The 21,305-nt window shown below is 37.8% G+C and overlaps 2 protein-coding genes across 2 annotated transcripts; both read left to right on the top strand.

Annotated features, from left to right (window-relative positions):
- The first annotated feature begins 8,426 nt into the window (after nucleotides 1–8,426).
- LOC18010232 (transmembrane emp24 domain-containing protein p24delta4) lies at nucleotides 8,427–11,047 on the top strand. Its single transcript, XM_006392330.2, has 4 exons — nucleotides 8,427–8,774; nucleotides 10,234–10,446; nucleotides 10,577–10,653; nucleotides 10,748–11,047. Exons 1-4 carry the CDS (start codon nucleotides 8,562–8,564, stop codon nucleotides 10,890–10,892), a joined length of 648 nt encoding a protein of 215 aa, XP_006392392.1. The 5' UTR covers nucleotides 8,427–8,561; the 3' UTR covers nucleotides 10,893–11,047.
- A 7,307-nt stretch (nucleotides 11,048–18,354) lies between these two features.
- On the top strand, nucleotides 18,355–19,422 carry LOC18010230 (60S ribosomal protein L21-1). The gene is made up of 2 exons (XM_006392329.2): nucleotides 18,355–18,690; nucleotides 19,009–19,422. Exons 1-2 carry the CDS (start codon nucleotides 18,454–18,456, stop codon nucleotides 19,264–19,266), a joined length of 495 nt encoding a protein of 164 aa, XP_006392391.1. The 5' UTR covers nucleotides 18,355–18,453; the 3' UTR covers nucleotides 19,267–19,422.
- Nucleotides 19,423–21,305: the final 1,883 nt, after the last annotated feature.

Below are 21,305 nucleotides of genomic sequence, written 5' to 3'. Positions count from 1 at the left end.
ATATTTATTATTAATTTATTAAATCGTCGTATATTCGTCATAACTCTTACGACCAATTTACGACCAACTACTCGTCGTATATTATACAACGTCTAATACGACGAATATACGTCCGTGTTTTACGACGGTTTTACGATGAAATGATCAAAACTTTTACGATTGAATTACACGACGAAACTTAGGTCGTATATTATACGAAGATCCTACGTCGGTTTTTAACGACGACTTTACGACGGTTACGCTGTAAACCAAATCGAGACAAATCGATGTAAAGCCGTCGTAAGCTCTACGACGCGTTTACGACGATCTTTTTACGTCGATGTTACAACGAATATAAACTGTCGTAGATTATACGACGATTTATCTATTACGACGATGAGTTTACGACGATTTGGAAACCGTCGCTAGTTCGTCATAATAGGGCTATTAGAACGAACTTACGACGGTTTTGGCCGTTGTAAAACGGTGTTTTTCTTGTAGTGTTACTGTTTTGTCCTTTATGTGATATTGTGTATATATTATATATATATATCTTTCTCTATCTCTCTCATGAACGCAAATTGAACCACACATACCATATTTTGGTCTGATTTAAACTTAACATTCATTGTCTTCCTTTCATTACCTTTTTTTCTGGTGAGTTTTGGTGTCTTCTTTCTGGTTTGAGCATTAGGAAAATGTTCAAGAGAACGTCACCCATTCGTCCTCTCAATAATTGGCTTGCACATATTATTATTTTACGATATAACATTTGCTTCACAACATGTATTCTTACATACTTCTCAAAAGTTCAAATAAATAATTTAAAATTAATAAAAATGTGCTAGATAAGAAGGCTCTCACATCACAAACAAGTGTGTGAAAATGCATTTGTGTTTAATCACACTACAAGAAAAACATCATTTTACAACGGCCGAAATGGTCGTTATTTCGTCGTAATAGGGCTATTACGATGGACTACCGACGATTTCAAAATCGTCGTAAAGTCATCGTCGTAATCGACAAATCGTCGTGAAATCGTCGTATAATATACGACGGTTTCGTTTCGTCGTAACATCGAGGGAAACAAAATCGTCGTAAATGCGTCGTACAGTTTACGACGATTTTACATCGAATTGCGTCGACTTGGTCTTCGCCTGGACCGTCGTTAAGTGGTCGTTAATGGTTGACGTAAGATCGTCATAAAATGTACAACGCATAAATCGTCGTAAATCAATCGTAAAGTATCTAATCATTTCGTCGTAAAATCGTCGTAAAGCACGGACGTATAATCGTCGTATTTGTCGTCGTACATTTTAGTCGTAAATTCGTCGTAATATTTACGACGAATGTACGACGGTTTTAATAAAGCTATTACGACGATTATATGACGTTTAATATTATTGAAAATTAAAAAAAAAATAATTCGAATTAAAATTTAAATTAAAAAAAAAAATTTACAATTTAAAATTTATTAAAATTTGAAATTAAAATTAATTGTAATTTACATAAAAACCCTACAGATTTAAATCTAAATCTAAATCGTCGATCCCGTCACCAGCCTCCTCCCCATCGTCCTGAACGTGTTCCTTGTCGGGTCTTTGGTTTGATGCTTCCGCCGGCGCCTGATCTCCGGCTCTAGGAGGCTCAACCCCGAGAGATCGGAACATTTCCTCGTCCGTCTACACCGGCGGTTGCGTCCTAGTGGATGACCCGGCGGCAGACGATCCGACAACCCCATCAGCCCGCAGCTTGTCCAACTGCGCCATGAGTACCGGGTTGTCAGCTCCAATGATATCGAAGAGACCGTAGAGCTGGTCGATCCTCGTCTCTTACCGGGTCCGCATCTGGTCGATCTCCTGGCGGATAACCGGATCCGGGACCCGGACGTGACCAATCGCTGTAGCTCTCGGGGTATCACGGATGAACCTCATGCATCCCTAATACCTGCCCCTTTTTCTTTGGGGCAACCTACAAATATTTTAAAAACATTATGGTTAGAAATATAATTTAAAACTAAAGTTACATTAATTAAATATAGTAATTAAATTTACCTCTTCGAAGATCTGGTCCATCTCCGCCACCGTCAGCGCCGGGGTCGATTGGACCGAGCTACCTCCGAGAGACGTTTGACGCGCCTGCTGAGTCAGCTGCGTCTGTCGTTCCTCGATCGCCGCACAGGCGGTGTTGTTGATCTCCTCCGCCCGAGGATCCGTAAATTCGCCGTTACGCTTCTTATGCATCTCGGCGAAAACCTTCGTCATCGGAGGAAGTTCTCCTCTGTTATCTTCGACCTACAAAATCAAAATGAAAAAATTAATTAGTATCGAAAAATAAGAGTTCATTATTTGAAAACAAAAAAATTAGTAATTTAAATTTACTTACCATCATAAGCCGTCTTCCGGCAAAAGGAATCTGGCCGGAAGTGTGCGGGACGTTCTTCCGATTTCCAGCATCTTCAGTAGCGTTCCTTCAAAATATTTTCATTAGAATCTATTATAAGAAAAAAAAAATGTTAATATTATTGGAATTAACTACTTACCTAGATCCGGAACACTTGGCGGCCGTAGTCTGGTTGTGCGGATCCAACCAGTACTGGACAAGGCCCCGCCAGACGGTATTGGCCATAGGCGCCGGCTTGGCCTTGTCGCCGTCAACCTCCCACTTCCGTTTCCAGTCGGAAACGGTGTTGTTGAGGCGGAATTTGACCTTCTTCTTGAAGGCCGTCTCCACACATCTGTGTGCGGATGTTTCCCAATGCCAGTTTTGCTAGGAAAAAAAAAAGAAGTTAGTAATTATTGTAAAAAGTTAAAATTTAAAATTACAATTAAACGAAATGGTCAATTACTTACCGCAAAACACTTGAACCAAGTGTCAAGTGTGGCCTGATCCAGCTTCTTCGAGTTGGTATGGGGTTGTACAAAAAACCCCTTGATGATATCTGCAACGTTACGACCGACTGCATTGTCGGTCGTAAACCTAGTCAAATGGAAAGAGAAAAAGTAAATTAATATCAAATATATAAGAATAAATATTAATTAATTTAAAAATATTGTAGGAAAAAAATTACGTACCAAAGCTCGATCCGGGTCGAGTTTGTTCATGGTCTCACGACCGGGTTACACCAGAAGATCCTGTACCGTAAACTGGGCATACGGTACAGGCGGGATCGGATCAGTCTCAGGATCGGCCTGTGCGGGAGCCGCTGGTTCGGCTGGTAGTGGTGGAGGCGGTGCCGGCTGCGGAACAACGACCGGTTGGGAAACCGTCCGTTGTGTTCCCGAGGACTCCGGGATGGCTGATCCGGTCGCCGAGGTAGACGGGGCCGTACCGTCAGAATCGACGAGCTGTCGGTAGTGAAATCTCTTAGCCCGAGGAGCCATATCGACAGAACCTACAAAATTTTAAAAAATTAGTTACTAATTTTTCAAATATTTATTTAAATTTACCAAAATCCGGGCCTAACCAAATTCCGAAACCTAAATCTAAATTCCGAACCTAAATCTAAATTCTGAACCTAAATCTAAAATAATATGTAATGAAATTAATTTAACAAAAATACTTACAAATTAATTGGCTGGAGAGTAGGGAGAGAAGGGAGAGGTAGATTTCTAGAGAGATAGAGAGATTTCTAGAGAGAGAGAGGGAAGAGAGGAATGAGCGACGAAGGAGGAAATCTCGCATCCCTTATATAGATTTTGTGATCGTCGTAAAATCGTCGTAACATTACGACGGTTTTACGACGGTTTTACGACGATTCGGTTGTATAACAGTCGGTCCACTGCATGACATGACACGTGTCATGATGGGAGCATTTGACCGTTACGACGGTTTTACGACGATTAAACCCAAAACCGTCGTAACGTCTAAACATTCATAACCTCGTACCTCGGATCAAGAGCCTATCCGGTGCAAAAGTTACGACGGTTTTACGACGGTTTTACGATGTTTTTTAAAAAAGTGAGTAAACCCTAAATCTTATAAATGGGATATTGCATAAAGAACAATGCAAAGGTTATTGTATCCTAACATATAACAAAAGGTTTATAACTTTGCATGTATGATGGATTTATGACATGAGATAGTAAAAATTGAAATTCCGTAATCTAATATATAACCTTTCACTTAACATTTACGAAAACATGCATGAACTTGTAAATATGTATGTTTTTTTCTCAATTTTTTGATTTTGATCAGATTGATAGCATTTCATATAAAATAAGATAACCAATCAAAAACATTTGTGAAATACCTTACAACCAATAAGATATAAAAGATTCAAATTCTTGGATTTCAACATTACAACGAAATAGTGTACTCGTCGTAAAATCGTCGTAACTTTACGACGATATTACGATGGTTCGTCGTAAAGACGTCGTAATGTTGAAACCCTATTCATTCAGGGCTTAAAACCTAGACTTAGGGTTTAGGGTTTAGAAAAACCGTCGTAAAACCGTCGTAAAATCGAATTTTAGGGTTTATTAAAAATTCAAACAAACAAAGTTACAAATTACATAATAACAAACATTCACTAAATACAATGCATGAAACTCAATCAGATTCATCTTCCTCTATTACTTCATCACCATCACCGTCGTCTTCTTCTGCCAAATCGTCATCATCGGTTTCAGCAAACTCATCATCACCTTCTTCTTCTGTATCATCGGAAAGATCTTCAACTTGCCTGTTCCGAGGGTCTATTAAGAAAATCTCCTCATCAACATCTGGTTCAGACAGATCTACGCAAGTGTCCTGTTGAAGTGGAACATCCTCAACCCCTACAATCTTGCCCCTCAGAGCCACTTTAACTACTGCTAACCATGAAATTCATGTTGATCGAACTCGAGGGTATGGCATAAACGTTACCTGTTCTGCTTGAGAAGCTAATATAAATGGCTCAAACCTGTTGTACCGTCGTGATTTGTTCACGTCAACAACTCCAAACTTGTTTAGACGTACCCCTCGTCCAACAGTTGGATCAAACCAATCACATTTGAAGAGAACAGTTTTCAGCCTTAACAATCCAGGATACTCTACTTCAATTATTTCTTGCACAACTCCATAAAAATCGATTTCACCCCTCACACAAACTCCATAGTTAGTTGTCTTTTGTTCTTCCCGCTACGTTCATAACTGTATCCATGATGTTATCAAAAAAGTTTTTTTCAATGTGCATGACATCAAGATTGTGTCTGAGCAGATGATCTTTCCAATAAGGTAGTTGCCAAAAGGTACTTTTCTTGTGCCAATTATGATGAAATCCATAACCTTCAGACATATTTGCAGGAGTGTGCCAGTTTCCCCCACGAGTTACTGTTTCTTCTGTCCTCCAATGATCGATTTGCGCCTGTATATCAGCTCCTGTTAAATTAACGGGTGGAGGGACATGTACACTTTTGTTCTTCATAAATAACCTTTTGTTCCTCCGATATGGATGGTTATCCGGTAAAAACCTCCGGTGACAATCAAACCAACAAGTTTTTCTACCATGTTTTAGCTGAAACGCATCAGTTCGATGAAGACAATAAGGACAAGATAGCCTCCCATGTGTAGTCCATCCTGATAGCATACCATAAGCGGGGAAATCGCTTATTGTCCACATTAGCACAGCCCGCATAGTAAAATTTTTCCTCGTAGAACAGTCATATGTACGAACGCCAGTATACCATAACTGATTCAACTCATGTATGAGTGGCTGAAGAAATACATCGAGAGCTCGCTTCGGATGATTTGGACCTGGAACCAAAATACTTAGGAAAAGAAATTCCCTTTGCATGCACAAATCTGGAGGAAGGTTATAAGGAGTTAGGATTACTGGCCATAATGAATATTGTCTACCAGACATACCAAATGGACTAAAATCATCAGTGCACAGACCAAGATAGACATTCCGTTTGAACTTAGCAAAATCTGGGTATACCATATTGAAGTGTTTACATGCCTTTGCATCTGATGGATGAACAACTTCTCCATCTAATTGTGTATGTTCCACATGCCATCTCATTGAATCTCATTGATGCAGCTGTCCTTTCAGATTGATAAAGCCGTTTTAACCTATCAGTTATAGGGAGATACCACATACGTTGGTACGGTATCCTTTTACGCTCACCAGTTTGCGGCCTGTATCTTAGTTTTTGGCAAAATCGACATTCCTCCAGCTGATCATCATCTTTCCAAAAAATCATACAATTGTCAACACATACATCTATCATCTCAGAAGGTAGACCAAGACTAAAAATCAACTTCTGAATTTCATAGTATGTTCCCGCTGCCAAGTTATCCTCCGGTAGATACTCCTTCAGAAGATCAGCCCAATCATCCATGCAAACCTCAGCCAGGTTATGATCTGTTTTAATTGACATCATCCTAGCTGCCAACGATAATTTAGACAAGCCTTCTCTACATCCTTCGTAGATTGGCTGATTAGCATTGTCTAACAAATCATAAAATCGTTTGGCATCTACATTAGGTTCCTCAACAGCATTACCCGTATGCGTTTCATGAAATGCATCAGTCACCATTTCGTGCATCCTATCATGATCTACACTTTGGTCATATTGATACTGATTAGGCTGATGACCATAATTCGATTCATCAATATCAACATGACTTTGATAATTACTACTACTACCAGCATTCCCAGTATTACTGCCATATCTTTCTCCATGTAGATACCAAACAAAATATTGCGGCATAAACCCTCTATTTAATAAATGCGTCCACATGGTTTTGGTTAGTGTATACCTCGTATTCTTGCATTTCAAACAAGGACAAAACATCTTCCCACTATCTTTCGTTCTCTCCATATTTGTAGCCTGATACATAAATATTTCTAACCCGTTCTTGAACTCTTCTGTCAACGCCCCATCTGAATCTTTACGCATATACATCCAACTTCTTAGCTCGTATATAGACATCTTGAAAATAAACTCACAATACTATCTCTTTCTATTGATTAGACAATAAAGGAGGTGGTCTCTTGTGTCATGTCTAGCCACGTGAATAGAGTAAATTAACCTTATAATATTATTACTTCTTTTTTTCAAAGTAATTTAACTCTTAATTCGGGTTTCCGGCAATGGACAACCCAATATATAAGGATTTACAACACTATACTAAAATTTAAGAGACCTACAATGGGTCTCCAAGATGAAGATGCTCTTATGTTTGAATGATGATGTGTTGTGATTGAATGAAGGAATGAAGATCTATTTATAGGAAAATTTCGGGCTTTACAACGCTTTTACGACGACTTTTTACGACGGTTTTACATTCAACAATAATATTACGACGAGTTTACGACGATTTTGCGATAAAAATTTTCATCTACAATTGTTAGGTAAACATGTTTTAAATGTTTTTCACCTAACTCTTTTTTCGACGTAAAATCGTCGTAATATGTACATCGAAATGTAGTCGTCGTATATTCGTCGTAATTTTGCAACGAATTTACGACGATTTTACATTTACTAGCAAATCTCTCGTTATCGATGTATAATCGTCGTAATTCGTCGTAAATTGTACGTCGAGTTTACGACGATTTTTTTATACGACGGTTTTTAAATTAGACGTAAGATCGTCGTAAAATCGTTGTAAGTTTGCGACGATTTAAAAACCGTCGTAATGGACCGTTGGAAAACGATTGTTTTCTTGTAGTGTTAATTTTTCTAACTATATTTTGTAATTTAATTGTGAATTATCTTTCTTATATTTTGACTTGTTTGTTTTGAGTCTTGCATTTACGTAAAATTATTGATTAAAAAAACCAAAAAAAGATTAAAAAAGTGTAAAATCTCGATTTTTGGTATATGCGGAGAGTCTTATAAAAATTGATTGGGTTATTGGTATCTCTAAAGTACACTTATCTTTTCAGACATTGGTCTTGAAAGAACTCCAAAGTTAAGCGTGTTTGAACTGGGAAAATCTCATGATGAATGATCTACCGGGAAGTTGTCTTTGGTATCATGCGAGTGAGGACAAAACATTTAAAAAAACATGTGATGATTACAGAGTCAGTAAACAAGTCCTACGAGCTTTCCGGATTAACGCACCAACCGTTAGACAGTGGTAGACCCACGGATCTAGAGAAATGACAGTCACTGAAAAAAACGGTTGGAGCGTTAGAAGTTGATACAGTCAGTCGGTCTGGTTCTTTAGAGGAAGAGGAATGACGAAATCAGGGTGTCAAAAAAATTCAAAAATCCAAAACAAGCATTTAATCTTCATATCATTGATCATTTAACTTGCACGGCCTTTGCATTTGGGGCGAATGATTTGTAAAAAACCATGTTTAGCTTTCAGTTTAATGCACTCGTTAATGTTTGATATTGTTTCGTATTTTCAAACTCCACATTATGTTGTGAAAAACCAATACCCTGGTCAAAGGCTTGGTAAACCGGTTTACTATTATATTTTTTTGAAAGAGTTTAGCCGGAATTGATGCAAAGGAAATTAAAATCTCGTTGGTAGAAAAATTACTAGAAAGGAGATCTGAGTCTGACTACAACGATCCCACGAATCCAATCGGAAAAGTTTGAAAAAGATCGAAGAAGAAGAAGAAGAAGAAGAAGAAGAAGAAGAAGATGTATCGTCACTTTCCGGCGACGCTCTTACTTTCGGCTCTCTTTTTCTTTCTGGTACCGGAGCTAAGTCCGGTCTGTGAAGCCGTGTGGCTTACCATTCCCAGGACCGGAACAAAGTGCGTCTCTGAGGAAATCCAGAGCAAGGTCGTCGTTTTGGCTGATTACCTCGTCATCTCCGACGAGCATTCCATCTTCCCTACTGTCTCCGTTAAGGTAAGTGTTTTCTCTAGATTCGAATTATTTGTTTCCCGTTCGTCGCTTTATTTGTGATCTGAATCTGGACTCTGTGCTTTGATCTGTTATCTACTTTAGGGAATTTAATATCCATTTTCATGTGAATCGACATTACTTTCTATAAATTGTCCTTTAATTTCATACTGAATTTGTAAGGCATTGATTGAATTTGATGCTCGATTCAAGTTTCCTTATTTTGATAATGTGCTCATGATGTGATTTAGAGGGGTGCATATCTTCCGTTGATTGTTGAAGTAATTTTCGAATAGGTTTTTGATTGTTCATCTCATCTTCATTGAGTGAATATAAACCATTGCAGAATAGCTGTTTCATAGAAGAAAAAAGAAAAAGAGAATCTTAATGTGTGAAAAGAGATCGTTATGTGAATGTGATAAGAGAAACATATTGGCACAAAGGGTGCGATAAGAGATCAGTATATGGCTATTTTTAACTCAGTTCTACATCACAAGCTTTTGGATGTAATTAAATGGGAAGAGAAGTGTATGTTTGTGAGCATTTTACCGTCAACATATTTCTCTATTTTTAATACGACATGGGCCAATAGCTTGGTCTGTTAATGAAATGTGTGATCAGAGAGTAGAAATGTCTCGAATATTCTTAGTTACGACATCGAATTATCTATGATTCCATCGAATAACAGCTGATTTATTGAGAAAAAATAAGAAAATCTTAATGTGTGGTAAGAGATCGTTATGTGAATGTGATAAGAGAAACATATTGGCACAAAGGTTGCGATAAGAGATCAGTGTATGGATGTTGATTACTCAGTTCTGCATCTTAAGCATTTAAACGTGATTAGTGGGAAGAAGCACTGTGTGTTTGTGAGCATTTTACCGTCAACATATTTCTCTATTTTCATTTCAACATGGGTCAATAGCATTATCTGTTAATAAATGTGTGATGAGAGAGTAAAATTGTCTCGAACTGATGCTTAGGTATGCATCTTAAGCATTTAGATGTATTTAGTGGAAAGAGAAGTGTCTGTTTGTGAGCATTTTACTGTCAACATAGTTCTCGGTTTTTATTTCGACATGGGTCAATAGCTTGGTCTGTTAATGGAATGTGTGATCAGAGAGTAAACTTGTCTCGAACTAATGCTTAGGTGCGCATCTTAAGCATTTAGATGTGATTTAGTGGGAAAGGAAGACAAGCTTTTGTAGTAAAAGGATGTATGTTTGTGAGCAGTTTACGTCAACACATTTCTCGATTTTTACTTCGACATGTCACTAGCTTTGTCTATAGATGAAATGTGTGATCAGAGAGTAAAAATGTTTCGAACTAATGCGTAGTAAAGACATTGAGTTCTCTATTATTTCGACGTAGTTTTATATGAATATAAGTTTATGAGGTATCTCAACTCGAAGAAAAAAGTGAAACACTGAAACAACTGTTGAAACTTCTATGTTGTTTATGGCAGGTTACATCACCATATGGAAACGTTCTGCACCACAGCGACAACACAACGCATGGTCAGTTTGCATTTACAACCCAAGAATCAGGAACCTACTTGGCGTGTTTTGAAGCCGTAGGAAACAGTCATGGTAACAAAGATATTAGCATGAACATTGACTGGAAAACTGGAATCGCGGCCAAGGATTGGGACTCCATTGCTAGAAAAGAGAAGATCGAGGTCAGCTCTCCATTTTCCAACAATTTGCACACAAAAATAAATACTCAAAAAATCTTCAACACACATCTAAGAATAGTTTGTGCAACAAAGCTAGTCTCTATGTGACATACGATTTTGCCTTGAAACGTAGGGTGTGGAGCTTGAGCTTAAGAAACTCGAAGGAGCAGTTGAGGCCATCCATGAAAATCTACTTTACCTCAGAAACAGGTAAAAAGTAAAACTTAGTTAACTGCTACATTCTTTGAAAATCTTGAAAAATAATCAAAACACGTACACTCTCTCTCTTTTGTCACGCTTGCAGAGAAGCTGATATGAGGATTGTGAGTGAGAAAACGAACTCGAGAGTCGCATGGTACAGTATAATGTCGCTGGGCATCTGCATTGTGGTCTCTGGTTTACAGATTTTGTACTTGAAGCAATACTTCGAAAGGAAGAAGCTTATTTAGATCAGAGAGTGATCCACGGATACTAGAACAACTTTTTCCTCTTGCTTTAATTTTTTTTTTTTTTTAACGCTCTGTTATAGTGTAAAATTTTGTTCACTCATTTAACTTGTAAGTTTTCTTCGAGTAGACTACATTATATAACTAGACTCCAATAAACTAAAACCTGAGTTACATTTAACTTGGAGAAATGAAATTGATTTTCTTTAGTGAGTTTTGCCAAGCTCATTAGGTATGAAAAGAGTGCCGGTTGGGTATAGTTTGAACTATAAACAAATTTAGTGTCCAAATCTCATAATTTGTAAGAATTTAGAGGTTTTCTTTAATTGACAAAATGATTGGTCCTAGGGCTTGTCCGCGCCCAAGATGGTTGCGCCCAAGATGGTTGCGCCCAAAGTTGACCGCGTACAAATATGATCATGTTCAAATGGGCATGTTTATGGTCTATAGAAAAGCATATCGTCCAAATGAGATATAATTCACTAACGAGTGTTTCTTTTTGACTTTGTTGCTTAGTAAGAGCATCTGTTTCCCTCATTTCCCTCATTTTTTCCCTCAAAATGAAGTAAACTCAAAATGAGGTAGAATTTTTTCCTTCATTTTTTCCTCAAAAATGAATATTCTAAGTATATGCTTATTTTATTATTAGTTGCAAACAACACCCATTATTTCTAAATTTACAAATTATACCCAACTATTTTAAAAAATTATAAAATTTAAGCAAACAAAATTCTTAATTTATATTAAAACATTTATTACATAAAGAAAATTAAACATGACAATTAAAAAATTATATTTTTACGTTTTTATTTATAAAGTTAATTAATATTTATTTATTATTATGTTTTAAAAAACAATAATATTATATTTGTATAGTAAATAAAAGTTTAAAAATTTGTTTAGATATATATGAGATATAGTAAAAATTTGTTTAGATATAGTAAATAAGAGTTTGACTTTTGAAGATGGTGGTTTTGTTAGTTATGGATCTCGGGACAAAGACTTAATGGATTCGGAGAACATGAATTGGTTGGCAGAAATTTCTGATTCCTTTGGGAGTTTTGAGGAAGCAATCATGGGTGAAGAGGTTTCAGGTGATAATATCGGGATGGGTATGATGTTAGAGGGGCAGGAGAGTTACATGATGGAAGCGGCTACTCCGAAAGAGACGCAAGGTGTACTAACGGAGGCGAATGAGAGGTGTGGAAAAGAGGATGGAGAGATTGTTGAAATATCTGCAATGGTGAATCAAAAAGAAGAGGGGATGATGGATACGCTGAAGGAATCTGAAAACGGTGGTGGCAAAGATCGGGAGACTATGATAGAGACAAAGGAGATGGGCTCGGAAGCTTTGGTGGGGGTCACAAAACAGGGAACAAAGAAGAAACTCACCAAGACTTCCTCGCAGGTTTTGGTAGGCACCACAAAGAAACGGTTGGTGCAAGCTCTAATCTCTCCTCGGAAAAAACAGGCAGCAAAAACTTCAGATCGGAACAAGGAAGGAACAGGTTTAGGCGGCTCAAAGGGTTCATCAGACCCGATAATAGATCCAAAACCATGACCTATTTGATTTATGCGGATTCTCAGCTGGAATTGCCAAGGCGTAGGGAGTCATTGGACAATAAGTTATCTTCGGGAGGTGTGGAAGAGACACAGACCTGAGTTCTTGTTTCTTTCTGAAACCAAACAAGATTTTTCGTTTTTACAAAAATTTCAATTTCATTTTGGTTATAATAAATTGTACACGGTGGAGCCGTGCGGTGCAAGTGGTGGACTTGCTTTATTTTATAATTCTGCTTTTGATGTTACTATTTTATTTTCGAATAATAGAATTATTGATATCGAAGCAAATGTTCTCGGAAGAAAAGTCTTTATATCTTTTATTTATGGAGATCCGGTTCCAAAATTGCGGGACCAAGTTTGGGAAAGACTAACACGAATAAGCCTTAATCGGAATGACCCTTGGTTTATTATTGGTGATTTAAACGAAATAACGGGTAATCATGAAAAAGAAGGAGGTACTCTAAGGCATGCTTCAACTTTTGTATCCTTTAATCTCATGATTCGGGACTGTGGATTCTTGGAATTTCCATGTTTGGGAAATACTATGTCTTGGAGAGGACGGCGGAATTCAAAAGTGGTGAGGTGTAAACTTGATCGGGCTCTAGCAAATGCAGATTGGCATGAGATTTTCCCCCAATCTGTAGTCGAGTATTTGGCAATGGTTGGTTCGGATCATAGACCAATAGTCGCTACAATTGTGGATAAAATTCCAAGGAAAAAATCACAGTTTCGATTTGATAAAAGATGGTTAGGACAAGAAGGCCTAATGGAATCTATTTTTAGAGGTTGGGATTTAGGTAATGGACGAGAAGTGAAGTTTGTAGATAAAATACGTAATTGCCGGAAGGAAATATCCAGATGGAGGAAAACCTCCTTACCATATGGACATGAAAAAATTAATGAGTTAAAACGGGCTTTAGACGAGATCCAGACGGATGATACAAGTACGGAGGAGGAGTTATTAGAGATCACAAAAAAGTTAAAGGAAGCATATAGGGATGAAGAATTATTCTGGCAACAAAAAAGCCGTACCCACTGGGCGAGGGATGGAGACAAGAATACAAAATTCTATCATGCATTAGTAAAACAAAGGAGAGCGCAGAACCGAATTATTGGCTTACATAACACAGCAGGTGCATGGGTTACTTCCGAAAAAGAGATACAACAAGTGGCGGAAAAATATTTTGACGACATTTTTACGTCGACATCGCCGACAGAGTTTGAGGAAGCACTAGGAGATAAAACCTTTAATTTCGGAAACCAATAATGAGATGCTCACGGCCAGGGCTACTGAGGAGGAAGTACGGAAGGCTCTCTTCATGATGCATCCTGAAAAAGCTCCGGGACCAGACGGCATGACTGCACTTTTCTACCAACGTTCGTGGCAAATCATCAAGGCAGATATAGTAGGATTAGTTAACGGTTTTCTGGACACAGGGAGCTTCGATGAGAGATTGAACATGACAAATATTTGTCTAATACCAAAAACGGAAAGACCCACCAGGATGACAGAATTACGCCCCATCAGCCTATGTAACGTGGGCTATAAGATAATTTCCAAAGTATTATGTCAAAGGTTGAAAAAGCTATTATCGGACCTGATATCGGAAACACAATCAGCCTTTGTGGCAGGACGGTTGATTTCGGATAATATCCTAATTGCCCAGGAGATGTTTCACGGACTGAGGACCAACAAGTCCTGCAAAAACAAATTTGTTGCAATTAAGACCGATATGAGTAAAGCTTATGATAGAGTTGAATGGAGCTTTATTGCGAATTTGTTGAGACGTTTTGGCTTTGCGGAAAAATGGATAGTTTGGATGATGAGATGTATAACTTCGGTTCGATATAAAGTCCTCTTGAATGGACAACCAAAGGGACAAATCATTCCTGGCAGAGGATTACGTCAAGGGGATCCCTTATCACCATATTTATTTATATTATGCACGGAGGCCTTAATTTCGAATATAAGGAAAGCGGAAGAGGAAAAATTACTGACGGGTCTAAAGATCGCAAGGGCGAGCCCACCGATTACACATTTACTTTTTGCGGATGATAGTTTATTCTTTTGCAAAGCAAAAAAGGAAGAGATTCAGAAGATTCTATCTATATTGTTTACGTATGAAAGAGCATCAGGCCAACAAATTAATTTTGATAAATCATCTCTTGTATTTGGCCATACGGTTTCTGAGGAGGTACAAAATGAGTTGAAACAGCTATTAGGTATTTCGAAGATTGGAGGAAATGGATCCTATTTGGGTATCCCGGAAAGTCTAGATGGGGCCAAAAGTAGAGTCTTTAATTTTGTAGCGGAAAGACAGCATGATCGGATTAATGTCTGGACCTCGCGGTTATTATCAAAAGGTGGAAAAGAAGTCTTACTTAAGTCAGTAGCATCGGCAATTCCTACCTTTGTAATGTCATGCTTTCGTTTACCCAAGTCTACGACGGCAAGGTTGACAAGTGCAGCGGCGAGATATTGGTGGTCCTCTGATGGGCACAATAGAGGAATGCATTGGATCGCATGGAACAAGATGTGCAGAGGCAAGACAGAAGGAGGAATTGGATTCCGAAATGTGGAGGATTTTAACACAGCACTATTGGCAAAACAATTATGGCGTTTAATTAGATAAACCAAATTCATTGTTTGCACGATTTTTTAAGGGACGATACTTTCGGAGTTCTTCCCCTTTGGAACCTATCCGCTCATACTCGCCATCCTATGGCTGGCGGAGTATAATATCGGCTAGATCTCTGGTTAATAAAGGGCTAATCAAAAGAGTTGGTTCGGGCTGTTCCATTTCGGTATGGAATGACCTCTGGATACCAGACTCCCGCCCGAGATCAGCCACTTGTAAGGGTTTTAACTATTACCTGAATCTAATGGTAAATCACCTGATTGATCCAATGACAAATACTTGGAATATGGGTTTGCTAAATGCAATTATTGAACCTGCGGATGTGGAAATTATTCGAGGAATACCTATTAGCAGGACCTACAGCCAGGATTCACTAGGCTGGCATTTTACCAATTCTGGTAGATATACGGTTAAATCGGGATATCACATTGAGCAACAATACAAGGACTGCCCGCGAAATGATATTTACGGCCCAGATGTTAAAGTTCTACAGGCTCACACATGGAAATTAGAGTGTGCACCGAAATTAAGACACTTTATTTGGCAGGCTATATCTGGATGTCTATCCATGTCAGCTAGATTACAGACACGTGGAATAAAATGTGACACTTAATGCGCACGATGTGGAGCAGAGGAAGAAACTATTAACCATGTTCTATTTGAATGCCCCCCTGCCCTGCAGACTTGGGCTATGTCTCAGATACCGACCCCTCCGGGCGTTTTTCCAATGACTTCGGTTTTCTCAAATTTCGACTATCTGTTCTGGAGATTGCCAAAGAATTCTAACAATTCTCAATTTCCATGGATTGCGTGGTATATATGGAAAGCAAGAAATGAGAAAGTTTATTCGAATATCGATGTGGACCCAAGGATTACTTTAAAAGAGGCAGAAACTGAGGCGGTACTATGGACAGAGGCTCAAACGAATGAGCAAGATTTAGGGATACAAGACAATAGGAACATTTTGATGTCACAACCAATGATATATGAGGGTTGGTGGTGTTTTATTGATGCCTCTTGGAAGGCAACAGATTTATCATCGGGATTGGGATGGTATTATTTCCAGGACAGGGTTAAGGACAGAATAATGGGAGCACGAAATGTCAGACGGAGTCTATCACCTCTGCATGCAGAGATGGAAGCCCTAATTTGGGCCAAGCTTTGCATGATCGAGAATCAGAAGATAGAGGTCGCTTTTGCAACAGACTGTTCGGATTTGGTGCAGATGGTGGCTGGACCCGCCGAATGGCCAGCTTTTGCTATACACTTGGAGGAAATCGTGAAGATCAAGGAGCGGTTTAGTTTCTTTTCACTATCACACATTCCACGCGCGAAGAATAGGGAGGCAGATAACCTAGCAAGAAGTGCTCGGATCTATCCTTGTGATGTTAATTATGTAAACTCGGTACCTCCGGTTTGGTCTGTCAAATCGTTATAGGTATCTAGGCTGTTGACAAAAAAAAAAAATATATATATATATATATATATGAGATATATGTAAAACTATAATGATCATTTTGCAAATAAACAAAGCTAAAAAGTGAAATGAGGGGATGAATAGTGTTCCCTCAAATTTGATGTAATACTGTTCATAAACTCATTTTTTCCCTCAAAATGATGTACCATTGGAGAAGAGTTTCTGTTATTTGATGTTTTCCCTTAAAATGAGGGACCATTGGAGATGGTCTAACTGATCTCACAATAACAGCACACTTGGCAAATGTTACGACTTACGAGACCATTAGTATCGAAGATTAGCTTTAACGTTCAAACTCAATTAATGTTATAAAATAAAATAGCTAAAATGAAAATAAGGGTTAGTCAATCCATAGTTCAATGGAACATCTTAAATGGAAGTTGCAGGAAATTTCTGTTAGGTTCGTCAAGAGCCCAAGCTCAACCATATGTGTATTCACGATTTTGTTGAGTACACATACGAGCATTTTTACTCTCCTCTTTGCCAATTATGTTGTTTTTCTTAGATTGTGGCACAATCCTGACAATACGATTCTCTTTTAAGTTTTATTTTTTACACCAATTCTCAAACAGTTTAAATCATCACTTCTAAGATTAACAAAGATTCTAAACAAGCATAGCAAATATATTGATAGGTTGCATTGGCTGAGAAGTTTGTGGGAGGAGAAACAAAACAATGACGTGGATGGGCAAGACAAGAATGAAGCTGTAAATGAAAATAAGAAGAAAATGTCGTGAATCAATGCGAAGAAAGCAATAAACAATAGAGAGAAATTGCAAAATGAGGCAAACACCCATTTAGGGTTTTTTTATTAATTGTGTGAATGAATAATTATAAACCCTAAGCCTTGTATTTATTGTCTCAAAAACCTGATTCCCAAATCCACTAGAGAAAGGAAAACCTAAATCTAGCTCAATAAAGAAACCGTACCTAGCAGAGCCTTTTCAGTTCGTTACATTCCTCAACTCGCTCTAGCAAAGCTCTTTTAAAATATTTTTGTCACCAGAAACCACAGAGAAGAATAACATAATCATAAAAGAGGAGTAGAGCATAATTAGAAAATAGATTGTATTGAGAACAGTATGCATTGTGTGTGTGATGTATTTTGGATTGCTCTGTGTTATAGCCTATAGGAGAGAGAGGGACTGAAGAATAAACCCTATATTCCATAGTTGTAATTCTTAATTCTTAATCAATAAAATGTTGGTTTCTTATCATAGACATAAGCATCAAAGTAGTAAAAGACAGTGAAAGGTTGCAATTTCTTTGTCATGTTCATTTCTTTATTTTCAACGAATTCGACTTCATCACGTAAACATATACAAAATACAATAAACTCTATAACAAACTACAATTATAATATACAATGATGCTACGCTGTATAATGTTCAATAATAATAATAGTTACCAACCTCTGGAAAGACACATAACTAATTTTTTGCATAAATGCAATAATATAATGACCTGCAAATATAAAGTGGAATGCTTGTACAATGATAATTATAAATTACCTTATTTTTAAGTTTAGTAATCTGAATCTGAAGTCTGAACTAAATCTATATTTGGAGAATCATAATAATTTTTTACAGTGTGTTAAATCGAGCTCATTGGGTGAGAAAATGGAGAGACCTTGGGTTTATTTTGAACTAGATACTAACTCTGTATCCAAATCGCATAATTTGTAAGAATCTAGAGGCTTTTCTGTAATTTACAAAACAATTACCGTTCTTCAAAATTCTCACAATCAAATGGGTATTTTAGAAGAAAATGCGTTGAATCGATGGCCCATTAGGCCCGTGTAAAAAAACCCTAGTCTCTTTATAACTTTCATTCTTTATACCTCTCCATCTTTAGGTTTCAGCCACCAGTCACAGCGAGAGAGAAAATGCCGGCGGGTCACGGAGTGAGGGCGAGAACTAGAGATCTCTTCGCGAGACCCTTCAGGAAGAAGGGTTACATCCCACTCTCCACTTACCTCAGGACCTTTAAAGTCGGAGATTACGTCGATGTGAAGGTTAATGGAGCTATTCACAAAGGTATGCCTCACAAGTTCTACCATGGACGTACTGGTCGAATCTGGAACGTCACCAAGCGCGCCGTTGGTGTCGAAGTCAACAAACAGGTCTGCAATTGTTGAAAGTTTTCGATTTGATCTGTTTGAGTTCGTATTATGGTTCATGACTAATTAAAAGATTGTTCATTTGCTGAATTAGAGTAATGAAATGGGTTTTGTTTAGCTATCGATTTAGAGTGTCGGAATAGGCTAGAGTTGCTACCTTTATCGCTTGTGTCCTTCTTTTGCTACGATGGTTCTTGTGATGTTTTGATTTTAACTTGAGATGTTGCCTTATCTTTGTATCTGTCTTTGAATTTCAAGTCTTTATGGTAATGTGATCTCTTGAAGAGCTAACTTGTTGTGTGGCTTTATGTTGGTGTTTAGATTGGGAACAGAATCATAAGGAAGAGGATACATGTGCGTGTGGAGCATGTGCAGCAGTCAAGGTGTGCTGAAGAGTTCAAACTCAGGAAGAAGAAGAACGATGAGCTCAAGGCTGCAGCCAAAGCCAGAGGAGAGACGATCAGTACCAAGAGACAGCCTAAAGGTCCTAAACCGGGTTTCATGGTCGAGGGTATGACCTTAGAGACTGTCACTCCTATACCTTACGATGTTGTCAACGATCTCAAGGGTGGATATTAAGTTTTTATTTGACAGATTTTTGCACTTGTTTTTTTTTTTTCTTTCATGTATTTGAAGTAAGACTTGTTTCTTCTATATCGTATGAGTATGCAGTTCAGATGTTATTAGGAGAGATTGTTTATCAAAATTTATTTCCTTATTGCATCTGATTTGGTTGTTTATAACCCATCAATTATGATGTACTAGAACATCAATTATCCGAGAAAATGTTAAACAGAAAGCTGGACGTAAAGCTCAGCCAATGGTTCCAATTTCCTTAGTCGATGTTCACGTCTCCATAGGCTATTGCTTTAATCTCCACCTCTTTTGATAGTGCTGAAGTTAACATAACTTTTGGTTCGGGTTCTTATAAGAATCGCACACAAATGATAAATAAAAGAAACATATTCTAAATTCACTATAAACTCCAATGAAACCAAAATAAATGCTCTATATTTCCTGTGAATCAGTTTCAAGCTTCACAGATATATGCTGCAAGTAGAAGAAATGAATCTCGAGGGAGATAAAAACCAGGAGACGTGATCATCAAACTATCTGTTCTTTACCGTTGTTCAACTTTCTTGTAAACCTACTGGTAGAGTTCACTTAAACGTTTTCAGTTTGTACTCAAAGATCAATGTAGCTAGAACAGATGGTGATATGTTATTTCCTGCTTCTGTTTTTCCATTAAACTACATTGGCAAAGCTCAAGCAACTTTACTTTATTTGCATCAGAAATTGGAGCCACAAAAACAGGGAGAGACAATATCTCTCTCAGACAAACCTATCGGCCCAGCGGCTCAAAAAAGCCATAACAGAGCCAGCCTGACCAGCAAGAGTGGCTGGTGCGGCACACTTGTTAACAAGATCGGCGAGTAAATCAATAAAAGGATACCGACCACCTTACCAAGCGCCCTACCAAGCACCTTACAAGTGCCAACAAAGTGCATGAGTTCTTGGTTAATAGAAACATTATTTACTGTAAGAATTCATATGAAAAAAAAGGACCTGTGTTCATCTTTGTAGTTCGGATAACATCGTAAGAATACGAATATAGTAAACTTCTATTGCTTTGGTGGTACTATAAAATAAATAACTTAACTAAGAGGTAACTTAACAAATTAGTAAAGACTTGCTAATTTTGAGAGTGAGTGCACTGGGTAAGGTGGGACGCTAAGAGCACTGCACCTAGCAGCCCAAACCATGGTCATGGCAGAGCCACTGGGACACTATTCGTTGTCACCTTCTTCACGCAATCTCTTCTCTTCCTTCATCAGATTGAAAGGTGGTTAATACTTTCCCAACCTCCTTAAGGACCTTCTTGATAAACTTGGCCTCGGATCTGTAACATTGGAAAGGAAATTCAGTGAGATCCTTTGACTTTGGAAATGTATATCAGTTAGATCATTCCATGAAAATGAAAGATTAGGAGGATAAATCACCTAAACTAGAAAAATTTAATGGTCTTCTCCCATTTGCTAAGTGGGCCAAAGCATATCATGGCATTACGTTTAGAGACGCGGAACGTGGAGACTAAAGAAGAAATATACATCTCATAGAACTAAATTCTAGTTTATGGTTTTTTATACAAGTATCAATTCTCATTTGGTTTGAAAAAATATATATATATATATATATATATATTTTTTTTGAAAACGGCTTTGGTTGAATGATATTTTTAGTTTGTGTAGACAAGTGAAATAACTTAACCCCAAAGAGAATACCATCTTTGTAAATTTTTCTGTGATTTTTCTGTGATTTTCTTTATTGATGAACACATGTGGTATAAGGCGGGATAGAGCGGCCATTAATGCAGATCTTCACGGGTTTGGTAACGTTAAATATTTTCTTTTGTTCTTCTTATTCAAAAATATCCAGTTGGTTCAACTGATCCTTGGAAGTGCATAGGACGCCGAAAAGCCATTTACGGAGGTGGTGAAGAATCTAGTTCTTGCCTATCCTTCTATATATATATGCCGGTTTTGGACATTACGTAATCTACACTAGGATCGTAGATGGAAGCTACACTATATCGCTTCGCTTGAATACGTAGCGAATAT

The sequence above is a fragment of the Eutrema salsugineum genome, unplaced genomic scaffold (assembly GCF_000478725.1).
Source record: "Eutrema salsugineum unplaced genomic scaffold, Eutsalg1_0 scaffold_8, whole genome shotgun sequence".
In the NCBI taxonomy this organism is placed as follows: Eukaryota; Viridiplantae; Streptophyta; class Magnoliopsida; order Brassicales; family Brassicaceae; genus Eutrema; species Eutrema salsugineum.
The sequence above is the reverse complement of the archived record's forward strand: the minus strand, read 5'-3'. Positions and strand labels throughout refer to the sequence as shown.